The sequence below is a fragment of the Peromyscus maniculatus genome, chromosome 6, assembly GCF_049852395.1.
Source record: "Peromyscus maniculatus bairdii isolate BWxNUB_F1_BW_parent chromosome 6, HU_Pman_BW_mat_3.1, whole genome shotgun sequence".
In the NCBI taxonomy this organism is placed as follows: Eukaryota; Metazoa; Chordata; class Mammalia; order Rodentia; family Cricetidae; genus Peromyscus; species Peromyscus maniculatus.
Window position 1 is genome coordinate 70,225,096 of NC_134857.1, and position 17,020 is coordinate 70,242,115.

Below are 17,020 nucleotides of genomic sequence, written 5' to 3' on the forward strand. Positions count from 1 at the left end.
CAGTCTGTAATACTGTGGGACTGTCTCATCATGTTTTCTTCCAAATAAACCCCTTATGAGATGTAGTTCAATGGCAAAGCCTAGCATGGGTGAGACTCTGGGTTCAATCTGGAGGACAATAAATAAATGTATACATTTAAAACTTGTATATGGGGCTGGGGTGATGGCTCAGTAAATAAGAACACTTTTTGCTCTTGCAGAGGACCAGGTTTCAGTTCCAAGCACCCACACAGCAACTCACAATTATCTGTAACTTCAGTTCCAGGGAATCCAATGCCCTCTTCTGGCTCTGTAGGCACCAAGCACATATGTGGCACATGTACATAGGTGCATGCAAAATATGCATACACATGAAGCTTTTATAGAAAGCTCAAGTCAGGCCTACTGTGTGCACCTGTAATCCCAGTACTTGAAGGCTGAGAAAGGAAGGTCTCAAGTTCCAGTTTCTTGGATAAGGGCTGCAGTCATGTGACCTGTGAAACGTTCTAAAGGAAGCATGTGGGAAGGCAGAAGACAGGTGTAGAAGGAATCTTAAAAGTTCTTATTAATAAAATCAAACCCGAGGCCAGTTATTGGGGTGAACACTGGAAGATCAGAGAAACAGAACAAGCCACAGCTATCTCACCTTGCCAGATCCTCAGCTGGTCTTGTCTCCTCAGACTGGAGGCCTCTGTGTCCTCATCCCAATGGCTCTCAGCTGAACTGCTGCTCAAAAGCCTGAATCCTCAGCTGGTCTTGTCTCCTCAGACTGGAAGCTTCTGTGTCCTCATCCCAATGGCTCTCAGCTGAACTGCTGCTCAAAAGCCTGAATGCTTAACCAGCCAAATGCTTCTAGTTTCTGGTCCTCACACCTTATATACCTTTCTGCTTTCTACCATCACTCCCTAGGATTAAAGGCTTGCTTTCTGAGATTAAAGGTGTGAGTCACCATGCCTGGCTGTTTCCAATGCGGCCTTGAACTCACAGGGATCCAGAGGGATTTCTGCCTCTGGAATGCTAGGATTAAAGGCGTGTGCTATCACTGCCTAACTAGTGGCTTTTCTGTTCTCTGACCCCAGATAAGTTTATTAAGGTACATAATATTTTGGGGAACACAATACCACCACAGACAGGAGCTGAGTAAGGTGGTCCATGCCTGACTATAAGCTTATCATTGGGAAGCTGAGGCAGGAGGATAAGACTCAGGCCAGCCTGGGCTTCATAACAAAACCCTGACAATAACAAAAGAAATAAAACAAGCAGGTAAGCAGCAGACAGAACAGGGTAGAGGGCTTGGAGACAGACCTAGAAGTTCTGCTCAGTAGCTACAGATCCTGATTTCCATCTGTAAAATAAAAATTAAAACACTTACCTTGCAATGTTGTTGGGAGGGTTAGAAATATTTGCAAAATATTCCTGGCTCAGGGAGTGCTTGATAAATTAGACTTAAAAGGTCTACTCTTTTTTGTGTGTGGTGAGGAGGGTGTGTCAAATCCAGGGCTTCCATATACTAGGCAAGCAGCCTACCACATCCCCAACCCGTTCTTATCTATTACTCATGCGGCTGAGACAGGAGCTCATTAAGTTACCCAGGTAGACCCTGGACTTTCCACCCTCCTAGATAGTTGGGACCACGGCTAGGTTTGGCTTACCCCATCCTTTTATGCTTCTACCTTGTGAACATAGGCACAAAGATGGTATGCAGCTAAACGCTCAGGCTGTTCACATCACAAGAACACCAGCCTCTCCCCACCCCCAGGTCTTCAAATGATTAAAAACAAAGAACAAACAAACAAACAAAACAAAACCAAAAAAAAAAAACACCAACACGGAATTTCTTTAAACATCCAGAGTTGAACTCGGCCAAGCAAAGCCTTCCGCTAACATCACTGAGGGAGTGAATAGCCCAGAATCAAGGCACAGTCAGCTTCCAACAGAGGTAAAGGTGGCGGCGGCAGCGGCAGCGGCAGGGCCAATGGCTCACGGGCTGGATTGGCCCCAAAGCTAGAAGGGGCTGACACCCGCCTTTTTTTTTTTTGCAGCTCTGGGGTGCAGGAACCTCAGACAGCGTTGTCCTTTGCGATAGCGCCACCTAGCGGGAATGTAGAGGTACTGCCGTGGACTTCCAACCGTGCTCAGGATCGGGGCGCCAGGGTGGGAGGGCCCGGGTCTCCCATCCCACGGCTAGATCGACACTGTGGACAAGTGACGCGCTCCCGTGCCTCCGTGGAGGAAGCCGCACCATCCTTCCTTCCCCCACTCGACGCTTTGGCATCCTCGCACCAAGTCCTGGGCACAGGCCAGGGAGCCCCTGTCGTTTTGTGCAGAGCCATTGTACGGATGGAGAAACCGAGGCTTGGCGGGCGCGTAGAGAACCCCAGGCCACACAATCACCGTAGAGGAAGCCGCGGGGAGAGCCAAGCCGGCTTCTCGGGCCGCGGCGGAGGGCGCCTTCCCCGACCGCACACCACCGGGGCCGCCCCGACGGCTCGCCGTGGGGTGCGGGACGGGCACCGCCAGCCGCCGCCCACCGAGCGCCCGGGCGGGGCCGCGCGGGGCGAGCAGGAAGCCCGAGCGCGGCGCGGGGAGCCCTGGGGGGGAAACACGCCGGCGCCGACCACGTGACGGGGGGGGGGGAGGCCGCGCACGCCGGCGCGGCCACGCACGACGCACGGCCACGCACGGCGGCGGCGCTTCGAGCGGCAAGCGGAGGGCCTCGGGTCACATGTGGAGGGTGACAGGCGCGGGCCGGGGGGCGGGAAAGACGCGCGGGTCACGTGCCGGGGGCCGGAGCTCGGAGGTCACGTGAGGCCGGCCGGGGGCGGGGCCGCCGCGGAGGGGGAGGGGCGCGCGGCTTCCGGCGGCCGTAGGGGGGGGGGGGCGGGCCGGCGAGCGGAGGGGGCCTGTCCCGGAGGTGGCGGCGGCGCCATCTTGGCGAAGGGGGGATCAGGAAGTGCGGACCGCGGCGGCGGCGGAGCCCGGAGCGGAGGCCGGAGGCTCCCGGCCCGCCGGCCCCGGAGCGGAGCGGAGCGGAGGATGCAGCAGCCGCAGCCGCAGGGGCAGCAGCAGCAGCCGGGGCCGGGGCAGCAGCTGGGGGTCCAGGGGGCGGCGCCGGGGGCCGGGGGCGGCCCGGGAGGGGGCCCAGGGCCGGGGCCCTGCCTGAGGCGAGAGCTGAAGCTGCTCGAGTCCATCTTCCACCGCGGCCACGAGCGCTTCCGCATTGCCAGCGCCTGCCTGGACGAGCTGAGCTGCGAGTTCCTGCTGGCCGGAGCCGGAGGGGCCGGGGCCGCGCCCGGACCCCATCTCCCCTCCCGGGGGTCGGTGCCGGGGGACCCCGTCCGCATCCACTGCAACATCACGGTGAGGACCTTCTCGTTTGCACCGCGCTGGGGGTCCCTTGTCTGGTGCTCGAAATCACACCGTACGAACCTCCTGCTCTCGAAGGACCCGGAGGCCGGAGCCCCCTCTCGGGGCTCGGCTCCCCCTCGCCAGGCTACACACTTGTGTCTTCAGCTGGAGGTTCTGTGGTGCGGTCACAGTCTCTGCTGTTGACCCCTGAGAGCCAGGGACGCCCGGACACGGGGCCCCTCGACCACCCCCTCCCGGGAACCCACCTACACCCCGGGTTTTGTGATTGGGGTCCCTTTTGCACACTCCTCCACAACTTTACCATGTCACTTAGGAATGCCCATGTCTTCTCCCCACCCCCAACTCGAATAAGATTCCAGGCCTCTCTGCTGGAAGGACCTAGCCTGGAACTCGGCCCAGTTCGCTAGTGACCCTTCTCAGCAGTTCTTTCCACTTGGACGTTACCACCTGTGGGTTCCCTCTGCCCAGGCATCCCCACTTTGCTCCCCGAATTTCACGTAGTGATATAGTTCGCTGTTCACTGACTCCGCTTTGGGTTTCCTCAGACTCCCGTGTAACTAACCTTTAACGCCTCTTTTAAGATGTCTCAGCTGGTAGCAACCTGGCCACTCCCCTCCCCGTTCCTGGGGGTCCTGTCTGCTTGTCCTAGGTGGTGGTAGCCTTTTCTGGTGGTGGTAGCAATGTGTGTGTGTGAGCGGTAACAGCGCCATTGCTCTTGGGCATCGTTCCATCCTAACTAGACTAGATTAGGAAACACCTTACCTGTGTCCTGCCTTATTTTATCCCCTAAGTGTCCCCGGAGGAAACTGTTGGGTGTAATTTTGTAACATCTGGTACTGCGTGATCATGTCGGTTGATAACACCCGCTGTTATCTTGTCCCACCTGGAGCTAGCTAGCTGGAGGGCTAGTACCTTGATCCACACTGGAAATGGGAGTGGCCTGGGGAGAGAGACCTGTGAATTCTGTGCTACCTGAACGCTTCCATTCGTGTTTCATGGAGTTTCCTACCCCTTTCTGCCACCACACCAGGCCGTGGTTTGGTGAGGTGTGGGAGTGGAGTACTAATGAGACACACTTGAGTTTTGATGGGGAATCATCTATCCAAGCTGAGGCTTACCTCACCAAGCTATGACCGCCAGGAGTGCCTCGGTCAAGGAAAGATTTTAGCATCTTTGGTACTGTTTTTCCTGCAGCACTGGTTAGAAACTATGGCATCGCTAAGATCCCCAGTAGAAGTGGGTAAGGCTTCCTTGGCATGTGTTGAAACATCAGAGATTGGATTTTGCTAAGTGGATTCACTTACGGGTAGGTTTGCTTCCTCCAGCCACTTCCTTTCAGTTTCCAGAGGCCAGCTCCTAGCTTTGTCTTTGGGGGTTCTCAGCTGCAGTGCCCATGGCCCCTCTAAAGGAAACTTGGCCTATACTGGCCCCCTGGCCTTGGGCAGAGTGGGGGAGTCTGTTTAGGCTCCTCTGGCACGGTGGCTCAGGAATGCTGGGAATGTCAGTAGCGTAGGCTTCTTTCTCCCAGCCCATGCCTGGACTGAGGAGAGGGCAGGTTCCTGAGGGAGTGGTAGGGAGACTGGGTCTTAGAGGGGTTCTGTTTGGAGGGGGGGGGCTTGCACATACCCTTTTATTATTACCTTTGAAGACTGTATTTTAGCTCCTCCTCCCCCGGTGGCTACAGCCTGCATTTTCCTCATCAGTGTGACTGTTAGGAGGTGATCTTCCTTCCCCCCATTCTGGAGTTTGGAAACACTGAAAGACTCGAGCCTGGGTGTGGGAGAACTTGGAGTGTGAATCAGGACAGTAGAGCCCTTCGCTAGTGTTAACTTGCCCTGGTGTTTACTCTGGGAGAAAGTAAGTTTGCAGGTTGCCTCGTAGTCCAGGTCCTCCCAGGCTCTTTTTCTAGAGACGCTGAGCTGGTGTGTCTGAGTGTTGGGCACAGTGGTGGGAAGGAAAGGAACCCCAAGTCTTCAGGGAAGAAGGACAGCTAAGCAAACTCTGGTTTCTCAGTTTCCCCTTGTGACCACTCTCCTGCTTTCCCTTCAGGAATCCTACCCTGCTGTGCCCCCCATCTGGTCGGTGGAGTCTGATGACCCTAACTTGGCTGCTGTCTTGGAGAGGCTGGTGGACATAAAGAAAGGGAATACTTTGGTGAGGGGGCCAGGGGGGAAGAGTGCATGTGTTCCTGGTGAGGTTTCAGCCACAAAAGTACCCAATGAGAGACAGGTAGATCTGAAAGTGGATGGTACCCCAGGTGGAGCATCTTGGTGCAGACTTCTTAGGAGAGTTGTTTACTGAAGCCAGAGGAGGTAGATTGCTGAAGCAGCTCCAGGGTAGGTCCACTAGGGAAAGTCATTTCTGTAACTATGAGGGCCGTCCAGTTAGAGAACCAGCCACCATTTGGGGATCTGGTAAAAGCTCATCCATGCAGCAGTCCAGATTGCAGTAGGGAAGGTGTAGTTGATGTTTCTGTGGTCTCCACCCCAGCTTTTGCAGCACCTGAAGAGGATCATCTCCGACCTGTGTAAACTCTACAACCTCCCTCAGCATCCTGATGTGGAAATGCTGGATCAGCCCTTGCCAGCAGAGCAGGTATGCAGTTGCGGATTGGGCCTTGGGTCCTGCTCTTCAGTCATCCCATAGAGTGATGGATAAACACTTGATAAGTGAGATGGAACTGCAGTTGCTCTCAGACACCTGTGATGCTCAGCCTTTCCTCTCCAGACGAGAATCCAGCTAAATGGGGCACTCCTCCCTGCTTCTGTCCTGTCAGAACTCATTCTCGGGGGCAGCACTCCTCAGGGTGAGATGAGGGAGGAGGGCATGTTACCATTATCTTAGCAATAGCAGCTGACGGCTTTTGGAAAGCCAGGCCCTCTGTTTAGAACCAGAAATGCACTGTCACTCTAGAGGAGATCACATGAAAGAGGGGTTCTCAGGAAAGTTAAGCTGGGATCTGCAGAATAGAGGACAAGAACAGCCGTCCCCGTCCGTCTGTCCATCCATCCCCCCCTTAGACATGTAGTAAGAAGAGAATAATTGGCTGGTAGCAAAGTCATCCATCCCTTGGGCTCATGCTGGCTGGTGGAGAAACTGGCATCTTTGTGGGCACAGTGCCCAGCTTCCAGACCTTCCGGGCCAGGGGGGTAGGTCAGAGGCTGCACTCTAGCAACCTACTGGGCTCTGACCTTCATCTTTGCCCCCGTCTCCACTGCAGTGCACGCAGGAAGAAGTGTCTTCAGAGGATGAAGACGAGGAGATGCCTGAGGTAGGCTTGCCACTTGAGGTGGCATTGACGGGAAGTGTTTTTCATTAGTATGGGTCATTCATTATAAACAGCTCCATCTTCATACTGGGGAAAGAAACTTATCACTGGAATAAAGAGTGTCCTAAAGTGAAGGAGATTGCCATCTATTCTCTATTCTTTGAAAGCATTTAGGTGTGAGTCTGTTAAAACAAAACACTGGACAAACTTCATCTCAGATGGCTTCAGGAGTCCTCACAGACCCTAGTTTGCACCCTGATTGTCTTACTTGGGGAGTTTCAATTATTCTCATGAAGCTACCGTTTTCTCATCTATAAAATAGGGTTATGATACATATTATATAGTTGTTTCAGATAGTAAATGGTAATGTATAATGTACCTGATATATGCATGGATGTTCTCCCTGCATGAATGTCTGTGCATTACATACCTGCAGTGCCTGTGGAGGCCAGAAAAAGGCATCAGATCCCCTGGGACTAGAATTACAGATGGTTGTAAGCCACCATGTGGGTGGTGGGAACCAGTTTTCTAGAAGAGCAGCCAGTGCTCTTAACCGCTGAGCCATCTTTCTAGCTCTTGTTTTTTTTTTTTTTTTTTTTTTTTTTTTTGGAGACAGGGTCTTGTGTAAGCTAGGCTGGCCTCAAACTCGCTTGTGTAGTCGAGGATGGCTTGATTTGATCCACCTGCCTCTACCTCCCAAGTGCTAGAACTACAGACACGTTCCGCCATGTCTAACTGTAGGTGCATCTCTAGAATATAAACAATAGTTAGGTTGAACTTCGTAGCCAGATAGAACTTACCTTATTTCTGTAAAGTCTACTTTGGGCATGAGAATTAATTCACTGGCCTTTAGCTTTTCTATAAAATGGAGATAATGATAGAATAATTCAGCGTTATAAAGGAATGAAGTAAGCTAGTGTGTGTTGCCCTAGCACAGAACTTGACAGGTTGTCCTGTTGTAGTATGGTATCTCTGATCATGTTTCCTAGCATTGGACCCAGATTCTGTAACTCTGTAGTGATCTTCAGACCCACAGTGGGCTGATGAGCCATGAAACAGTCTTTCCTGGCAGTGTCCAGCCCTCTGTATCACACCCTAGCACCTGACTGTGGAGCTGAAGCTGCCTCTGGGTGGCCTCCCCTTGGTGAGCTGCTTGGTCACGCAGAGCCGGGTGAATAGGAGCTAATCATGTTGTGGAGTTCAGCCATCTCCTGCTTTGGGCCACCTCATTTCCATCTGGGCAATGAGTACTTCTGGGGACTCAATTCAGATCCTGCTCTTGTAGGGAGAGGAAGAATTTCATGATCTGGATTTCTCCGTATGTTTTTAAGATGTATTGTACGTGTGTTAAAAGTCAGGACAACTTGGAGGAGTCAGTTCTATCTACTGTGTAGGTTCCAGGGATTGAACACATGTTATCAAGCTTAGCCACACACACCTGTACCCACTGAGCCACCTGGCTGGCTCCTAGTTTTCTCTGTTAGGCCTAGGGTCCTAAGGACTCTTGGGTATGAGAGGCTAGCCTAATAAAACAAGCTGTTAATCATCACTGCAGGCCAAAGTCAGTCATCTAGAAATTGAGAAGTGTCTGCTGCTAAGGGAATTCTAGGGGCAGTTGAAACAGGGTTTTCCTAGGGAACAGAAGACAGTCCCTTTCTCAGTCCTATTTTTAGCTCTGCTGCTGTGGTTTAGGAACTGAGAAAGAGAAGAAAATTGCCTTGGGAGGCCAGATGTATTGACACACCTGTAATCCAGTACTCAGGAGGCTGAAGCAGGATGATCCCTGCAAGCTTGTAGCTAGCCTGGTCTACATAGTGAGTTCCAGGATAGCAAAGGCTACATAGCAAGACCCTGTCTCAAAATCAAAGCTCCGTGCACACCTGTATCCATAACACTTGTCAGGTGGAAGCAGAAGGATTGGATATATAATGAGTTTGAGGACAGTCTGGGCTATCTGAGACTCAGTCTCAAAAAACTAGACCCAACTTGCCTTGGCCTTTAGACTGTGGAGGGAATGAGGCTGAGCCGTTTTCTCGAACTGGAAAATGTATTACTAAGAATGCCACAGGGGCTTGGGGCTCCGGGACAAGTGGGATAAAGGAAGGATAGTCTATCCACTACCTTTGTGGTGTCGTTCCTCTGCTCTCACACCTACCGCAGGACACAGAAGACCTAGATCACTATGAAATGAAAGAGGAAGAGCCAGCGGAGGGCAAGAAATCAGAAGACGATGGCATCGGAAAAGAAAACCTGGCCATCCTAGAGAAAATTAAAAAGAACCAGAGGCAAGATTACTTAAATGTACGTGCCTTGTAGAGAGGCAAGGCAAAGGGCTGGTGGGTGCTGGCTGGGGAGTGGCAGGCCACTGCCCATCAGTATGGAGAGCTGCCTCCTTTGTGGGCTCGGTCTGCTCCTTCCCCTAGGCCAGAGTGCCATAAGGCTTCCCTCCCAGATCAAGGAGTGATCGTGCGCTCTCCTTCCCAGGGTGCAGTGTCTGGCTCGGTGCAGGCCACTGACCGGCTGATGAAGGAGCTCAGGGACATATACCGATCACAGAGTTTCAAAGGCGGTGAGTTTGCCCAGGGCTGCACAGGAGCTCCTTGGAGGACAGGCGTGAGCTGGAAAGATGGCTCTGTGGATAAACCACTTGCCTCAGGTTCCCGGGCCTGAGTTCAGTCTCTAATACCCACGCGACGGAGAGAGCCTCCACTTGCATGGGTGGCACATGCGCAAATTCGTGTGATGGTTTTTAAAGGATGCAGTATGGTGCTGGCAAGGAGCCCTGAGAATATCTAGATCACACAAATACTTAAACTTTTCAGACTGGGATTAGAACTCCTCAAGGCATGGGTTGGTGCATATTCAGAGACAAACCTGGACCTTTGGGACCCCCCCCCCCAAGCCTGGCTATTCTGGAACTCACTCTGTAGACCAGGCTGGCCTTGAACTCATAAATCCACCTGCCTCTGCCTCCTGAGCGCTGGGATTAAAGGCGTGCGCCACACTTCCTGGCTTGAGCCTTTTTCTTACATTGAGGGAGGGATCCATCTGTTGGTCCAGACCCATCTTCTAATGAATGCCTCCTCTCCTTCCAGGAAACTATGCAGTCGAACTCGTGAATGACAGTCTCTATGACTGGAATGTCAAACTCCTCAAGTGAGTGGCAACTCTGGGATGAGACAGCACAAATGAGTGGAGTGACTGGTGGAACCTCGGGCGGTCGTGTCCCAGCCAGTGTATTGGTTGCAGGGCCCCAGGAACAGGTGTGGGCACTGGGGCCCATAGGAGGCTGCTCAGTGAGGACCCAGCAGTCTGAGCCCAGATTCGTTGCTTTGCAGAGTTGACCAGGACAGCGCTTTGCACAATGATCTCCAGATCCTGAAGGAGAAGGAAGGAGCAGACTTCATCCTACTTAATTTCTCCTTTAAAGTAAGATGGCCTTTCTTAGTGCTCCCTCCCTGCCTGAGCCTTCCCTGCCTGCCTTGAGTCCTAGGAGAGTTCAGGCCTCCCTTCCTGACTGCTGTCTGCCTCTCTCTCAGGATAACTTCCCCTTTGACCCACCGTTCGTCAGGGTTGTGTCTCCAGTCCTCTCTGGAGGGTGAGTGGCCGGGCAGAGGGAGTAGGCTGTTTGTGGTGCAGCAGATGAGGAAGGGACTGGACCTCTGGCCAGGCACAGCTGACTAACCCTCCTTCTTCTGCAGGTATGTTCTGGGTGGAGGTGCCATCTGCATGGAACTTCTCACCAAGCAGGTGAGCAAGCCTGTTTCACTCTTGCCCATTGGCCTGGGCGGGGCTGGCTGAGCTTTAACCACTGGGGCTGGGGAACAAACCATAGCCGTAATACGGCCCTTTGATTGCACTAGGCATAGCCTATTCCCAGCAACCTAGGTGGACAGGTGGTGACTGTACTGGGAGTCAAGGGACCCTTCTGAAAGGCAGCCTCTTCTCTGGAGAGGTGCTGACCCTGACTCCTGCTCTGTCCCTGCTGTGCCCAGGGCTGGAGCAGCGCCTACTCCATAGAGTCCGTGATCATGCAGATCAGCGCCACGCTGGTGAAGGGAAAGGCACGGGTGCAGTTTGGAGCCAACAAAGTAAGGGCCCTGGGACTCTGGGGAGCCAAGGACGACAGCGTGGGCCTCTAGCTGGCCAAGCTGCATTTGAGGGACAGAGAGGACAAGGCCTCTGAAATAGAGGGAGGGCTTTGGCCTCGGGGTGGGCATGGGTCTGGGGAGGGAAGCTGTATGTGGTGTGTCTTCAAGGCCTTCCCAGCAGAGGGGCTTAGTGCTGGAAGCCAGGACTCTTAGGTCCCTGGGTGACAGCCTGCAGATGAGGGACAGTAGGCTGCAGCTGGCCATGACCTGACCTGGCGACTTTGTCTCCCCAGTCTCAGTACAGCCTAACAAGAGCACAGCAGTCCTACAAGTCTTTGGTGCAGATCCACGAAAAAAACGGTGAGGCTGGAGCCCGGCCCCAGGAGAGCGAGCCCTGTGCAGGGCCCTGGCCCCCACCAGCCAAGTGCAAGACCCTTTGGTTCTGAGCCTTGCTGTCCATTGATCCAGCATCTGCCCAGTTCTCTAGGAGTCTGGAGGTGGCCAACCTCACTCTTCTCCCCAAGAAGGACCAGGGGTGGGGTCAAAGGTAGACTGGGTACTGCCATCCAATTCCTGTTACTTCTGGGTGGGCTCACCATTCTCCCTCCCTTATAATAGCCTCCAGGTAAGTCTCCTCCCCTTCTCTACACTTTGTCCCCACACTGGACTGGACATCCTTCCTAGGATCTGCTTTCCTGGCACAGTGGAGATGTCCTCAGGGATTGGAGTGGCCAGAGTTGTCCTGGGCCTGCCCTCACTGTGCTGGTTTGTGTTTTTGTGCAGGCTGGTACACACCCCCAAAGGAAGATGGCTAACCCTGGAGTATCATCCCCTTCCTCCTCCCCCAGGCACCACTGGACCAATTACCTTTGAATGCTGTATTTGGATCTCACGCTGCCTCTGGTTCCCTCCCTCCTTTTCCTGGACGTGATAGCTCTGCCTATTGCAGGACAATGATGGCTATTCTAAACGCTAAGGAAAACAACAACCAACCACACACTGAACTGTTTCAAGTACTCAAGACTGACTACAGACCAACCACCTTGCTGGAACCCTTGCTAGCAGGCATTCTTATAAAGAAACTCTCAAGCCTCCTTACATTGCTGGAAACTCAGCTGTGCTCCAGACTAGAGCCTCCTTACCTATGCTATGGGTTTTTAATTTATTTTCTCTTATTTCATGTACACTGCTTTTTTTGGTTACAGTGTATGATGGATGTGTATGGAAAAAAAATGTATCTTTGGGAAAACAATTACAGTTTGTTAATTTGAAGATGCTGGTCTTGACTCATCTTTATTTTTGTTCCTACATCCCCTGACTGCTGGGTGGTGGGGAGGGGTGCCAGGCCCACCATGCTTTGGTAGCAAGGAGAAGCTGCAGAGAGGCTGCATTTTGCTGCTAGCACAAGAGAAATACCAAGCTGAAGCACTTGCCTGATCTGACCCTAGGTGCTCCTAAAGGCCTCTGAAGCAACCAGCACCTACATTTCTTGGAACAGTCTGGCCTGCTAACCTACAATGCAGAGGCCCAGAAACAACAAATTGTTATTGCTACTTTGTACTAATCTCCATTTTGAAGTTTCCAAGAAAAAGATGAGACTGGAGTAGCGGCTTCATAAACTTCTTTTAAGTTGAGTGGGGTAGGGCCCAGGCTCCTGGATGCATGAGGTTTTCTCTAATCCCAGCAACCTGCTGGGTGGCTGTAACTCCTTGGTTCCCTGCCTTCCCATCCTCTCTGCTCACCTCTCATCCGCTTCATTAGGTGATCTAAGGAAAGACGTGAACTTTGGATTCTTTCTAGCCATTCTCAAGCTCTGAGCCTACCGGAAACAGCTAGCTCAATGTGGTGGTGTTGTGTGGTGGGTCCTTGGCTCAGCCCGGTGAACAGCATGGAAGGGGAGAAGTCTGCAGAGCTGGCAATCGGCACTGTGCACCGTGTTGGATGGACCTGCTGTTGTGAGACTGCTTTCCACATAGCACATGAAGCCTGCATCTTCCTGTCAGTGAGCTTGCTGTGGGATCGATCACCTGCCTGCTGATGTGACAGAAGCGAGGGACAGCTAAGCAAGATCCCAGGGTTTCGAAAACCCAGCTCTGGGATGTCTGGTAATGCTTTTGAGGTGGGCATTTTAATCTGGCCGCCCCCCCTGCTCCCACTTTCTTTTAGGAATTTGAATGTCTTGCTGCTTTAGGTGGATGGAGAGTTCACCAGTCCTACTTGATGCTGCTCTAATTCTGCCTACGCCCACCCACCAGATTAGGGGTGCTAATACAGTGAGACTGAGACAGAGAGGATACAAGGGGGAGAGTCATCCCATGGAACTGCAATCTATCTTGTAGCCTGTGTGGCTTCCTTCTGAACTTAATGTCAGCCCTGGCTGGCATGTAGATTGTGTTTTTAGTAATGTGTACTGTGAGCTGTCCTCTGTATAATGTATTTTGTAATGTATTTTTCTCATCTACCAAAGGATGGATCAAATAAAGTTATTTAAATAGTTTGGCTCTAATAAACTTATTAAAATATAATGGATTCATAGCCACTTGACATGAAGGGAAATGTCAGGTTCTGTGAACTGTGACACCAACTCCTTACAATCCTCCATTTTTGTCCTCAAACCTTTTATGATGAAAATTTAAGTGTAGGCTTCTCATAAACTTACACTGAATTTAAAGAGGCCATATCACAAAGGGCAGATTTCTTCTTTGCTGTAGGGAAGGCAAGGAATGTGGATCTGTGACCCAGGTCTGGTTGTCTGGCTTGGAGCCCACAGCCTGGGAGCTGAGTGAGCATGGGAGGCTCTCAGTCTCCATGCAGCAGTTTAGAGGGCAGGATAGAGCAGCAGGCAGTGACCAGGAGAAAGTATCCATCACCTCAAATGTGAGACAAGACAACCTTAATTTGCTAGGGTGATGGCTCACTCTTCTACCTGATTCTACATGTTAACACCAAGAAACCTAGGCAAGATCTTTTCCAACCTCCTTGAGTGCCCTGGCATACGAAGAGGAGAGGGAAATAGGCTTGGCTGCCTCAAGCTACTAACCGAATGGAAGCTTCCCTTTTTTTGGTTCAAATGTTTATGCCAGTTTAGTAGACTAAAGACACCTGACAAGACTTCACCCTTTGGAAAGATGAGTTGGAATAAAGGCAAAATGCAAAGTAACTCAATGCTGGGGCCCCAAGAACAGATGACACTCGGTAGTGCAGGCAGGCAGCTAAGCTGGATGTTCCCACCAGGCCCCATTAACTCTTCAGACTTCGGGGTGTGTGGCTGGAAGGGAAGGAAGGTTGGTGGGATGGCAGGGTGCCTCCCATCTGGTTCCCCAACTCCTGGCCCATGTTCAGCTTGTTTCATCCAAGATTTTAGGGACCCGCAGAATCCTGGCAGAGGGACAGTCACCTCTCACAAGTGCCAGTGATTTTTTTTCCCCTGGGGATTTAATGGACACCTGGTGTGAATTCAAAATGTCTGCAAAACAAAACACCACAAAACTTAGGGCAGGTGGTGGCAGCGGAGGGAAGCAGAAGGCGGAGGCCACAGGGAGTGGGCTCTGGCGGCAGATCAGCTCCCCAACAAGTCTCTGCTAGTGTCTGCTACCTCCCGGCTCCGGCTCCGGGATGATGAAAGCCGGAGCAGTGGGAAGCCGGGGGTTGGGGCAAGGTAGGAGCTTGTATGGAAAGCAGCAGCCCTGTTATTGCTGTTCAAACAATTAGAGGGTCCTGGGTTATGCTCTCTGATGGGAAATTCTGTGGGGATAAAATGCTGTTTTTACCATGGTGAGCGAGCACTTACATGCAGAAAGACAGGGTGGGGGTACCAGCCAAAAATTCACCTTCCTCCAAGAGGTTTCTCTAGAACTCGGCTCTGCCTTCCCTCCCACCAAGGCCTCCAAACTCTGAGGCCGTTCGTATGAGTGAGACCAATTCTGATTAGAGCAAAAGGAGTCCCTCCCCCAGGATGCCATTTTCATACTAGGCAATACCAGGAAGGGCCTTTCACTTTCCTGAGCCTGCCTTTCCTCACCTACCTAAGGAAGAAAGTCATCCCCTGGGGTGGCTTTCTCAGAGTCTACTGGAGAAGTAGCACACAGCTGGGCTGGGCACTCTGGCTCTCCTGGCAGCTGTTCATTGGATCAGGAGGCTCCCTTCTGGGCCCCTTTCCAATATCCGGAACCAGAAGGTCAAGAGACGGCTGTTCCTTCCCAGGCACGGCAGCAGACCTTTTCTCATGCAATGACCCACGACGCCCTCTGGGTGGAGCTCCTGACCACTGGGTGGAGCACCCTGACCACTGGGCACCAGGTTGCTGGCCTCCCAGGTAGCCTGAGACGTGGACTTCAGGAGGCACTTTTCCATCTAGGGAGTGGGCTGTGTCTACCTCGACTTCTCCCAGTTCTCCAAAGCAATATTTCATCCTCTCCCTCAACCTTGCAAAGGGACAAGGAAAGGAGGGGGTCTTCTGTGTTTCTAGAATGTGGAAACTGATATCTCCGCACTAAAGAAACAGCATGACAGAAGGACCACCACCACCACCCCGCCGCCACCGCCCCCCGAATCCAGTGCTCCAACCTCTCCACTGGTTTCCAAACTTTCATTTTCTTCTGCAGTAGAATCCATTCCCAACGAAACTGGGAGCCTGAAATACCTATCATCTTGGCAGCTCTGGTGGGATGTCTCCCTTACCAACTAAGAACTCAGCAGCCGCTGATATCCTCGGGGACGGTGAGGCTCCAGAAACAGGTGTGCGAAGCCCTGACTCAAGAAAGCACCCTACCGGCATGACTGCTTAGCCATGGCTAAGGAGAGGAGAGGGCAGAGCTAGAGGCTGAAGGGGACCTCCCGAGGCGGCCACCCCCCAGAGGTTCCCGATGTAGGCACCTCCTGTCCCTGATCCTCAGGAGAGGGTGGGGGACAACTGACCTTTCTCCAACATGCATGGCTGAGACAGAGGTGGATGGTCCAGGAGTCAGTCGTCATTGTCTAGGCCGCACAGGGACGGCACGGGCATGGTGCTCAAATGCGCAGTCAACACGACCACAGCCCGGCAGCCTGTTTTTATCTAAACCCAGCCCTCTGCCCATGGGAAGGGAGGAGAGGGACAGTTATGCCACTCGGTCCTAGGCACACCAGCTCTCCGTAAGGGGACAGAACTCTAAGAAACACGACGCTGCTGGTTCCCATATCAACTCTCAGCCATGCGCATCACCGAGGGGTACATGGGTTGGTGGCTCTCTTGGCTCTGGTGCCTTCTTCCTGGCGTGAACATGGCAACGGGGCCCGGTCACTGCTGGAGACCCAGAACCACTGTGCGATCCCTGCTTTGAATCTTGTCTTCCCCGGGGGAAGGGGCCGGGGAGGGGGTGGCTTAGGTTCTCTTGAGGATGGTTAATAGAGCCGCTGTAAGAGGGCATCTGCAGAGACAGGTCTGGCCCTACAGCTTGGGGCTTCTGCCTGGCAGAGCTCCATCTGGGCATCTGCATTGGAACAGGTGTGCCTCACAACATGAGGGCAATGGGGGTGCCGGAGACGTTAGTAAATGGGGGTGCCAGGGACGTCCCTTTATGTCCTTGCTTCTTTGGACCCCACGGAGGCCCTGGATTTGAGCTAGCCAGGTCAGGTCCCTAAGAAGCAGCTTCAAGAAGGAGCCGGAAGAGTTGGGGAAGTGAGTGATGGGGCCAAGGAGGTGAGTGGCTTGGGGTCAGCTGCCCCGGACAGTGGGGTTGTGCCAAAACCAAGGCCGAGGCCTGGGCCAGGGAAAATCCCCGAAGGGGAAGAACACAGCAGACAGGCACATCATGGTGCCCCTTGAAGGAAGAAGGTCTCACTAGGTGAATGTTGAGCCTGTTACAGTGACCTGCTGAAGGACTCAGTTGTGAACAACACAGGCCTCCTCCCCCAACCCCGGGGCTCTGGTGCTCTCCAGCCTCCGGCCACTCCAGTCCCTAGGGCCTGCCTAGGTCACACATGGTTCGGAAGAAAAACCTGCTTCTTCAAAGACAGAACCCAAACTAAGACGTCTGCTCGGCACTGTTCTGGCTCCTCTGAGGTTAGGAATGGTGTCCACGGCAAAAACAAAGCAGATGTGCTGCTGTGCGGCGATCTGGAATCCAGAGAAGGGTCTGCCGCAGTCTCTCACTGTGCCCAGAAGGGAAACAGGTTGGTTTTAGGAGTTGTTAGAATCCTCAGCCTGTGGAACGAAGCCTGCCGACACCATTTGCTTCAATGAGCCTTCTACCTGGGTTCCTGGGTTCTCTCATTCTGTGGGAACTCCAAAGGCTGCCCTGTTTTCTCATCTGGGGGTGAGGCGGGCAGTGGA

The 17,020-nt window shown here is 52.9% G+C and overlaps 1 protein-coding gene across 1 annotated transcript; it reads left to right on the forward strand.

Annotated features, from left to right (window-relative positions):
• The first annotated feature begins 2,887 nt into the window (after positions 1–2,887).
• Ube2q1 (ubiquitin conjugating enzyme E2 Q1) lies at positions 2,888–11,979 on the forward strand. Its single transcript, XM_076574471.1, has 13 exons — positions 2,888–3,339; positions 5,398–5,502; positions 5,839–5,943; positions 6,569–6,619; positions 8,777–8,917; positions 9,101–9,185; positions 9,712–9,772; positions 9,955–10,045; positions 10,156–10,214; positions 10,318–10,366; positions 10,612–10,707; positions 11,001–11,067; positions 11,491–11,979. Exons 1-13 carry the CDS (start codon positions 3,016–3,018, stop codon positions 11,520–11,522), a joined length of 1,266 nt encoding a protein of 421 aa, XP_076430586.1. The 5' UTR covers positions 2,888–3,015; the 3' UTR covers positions 11,523–11,979.
• Positions 11,980–17,020: the final 5,041 nt, after the last annotated feature.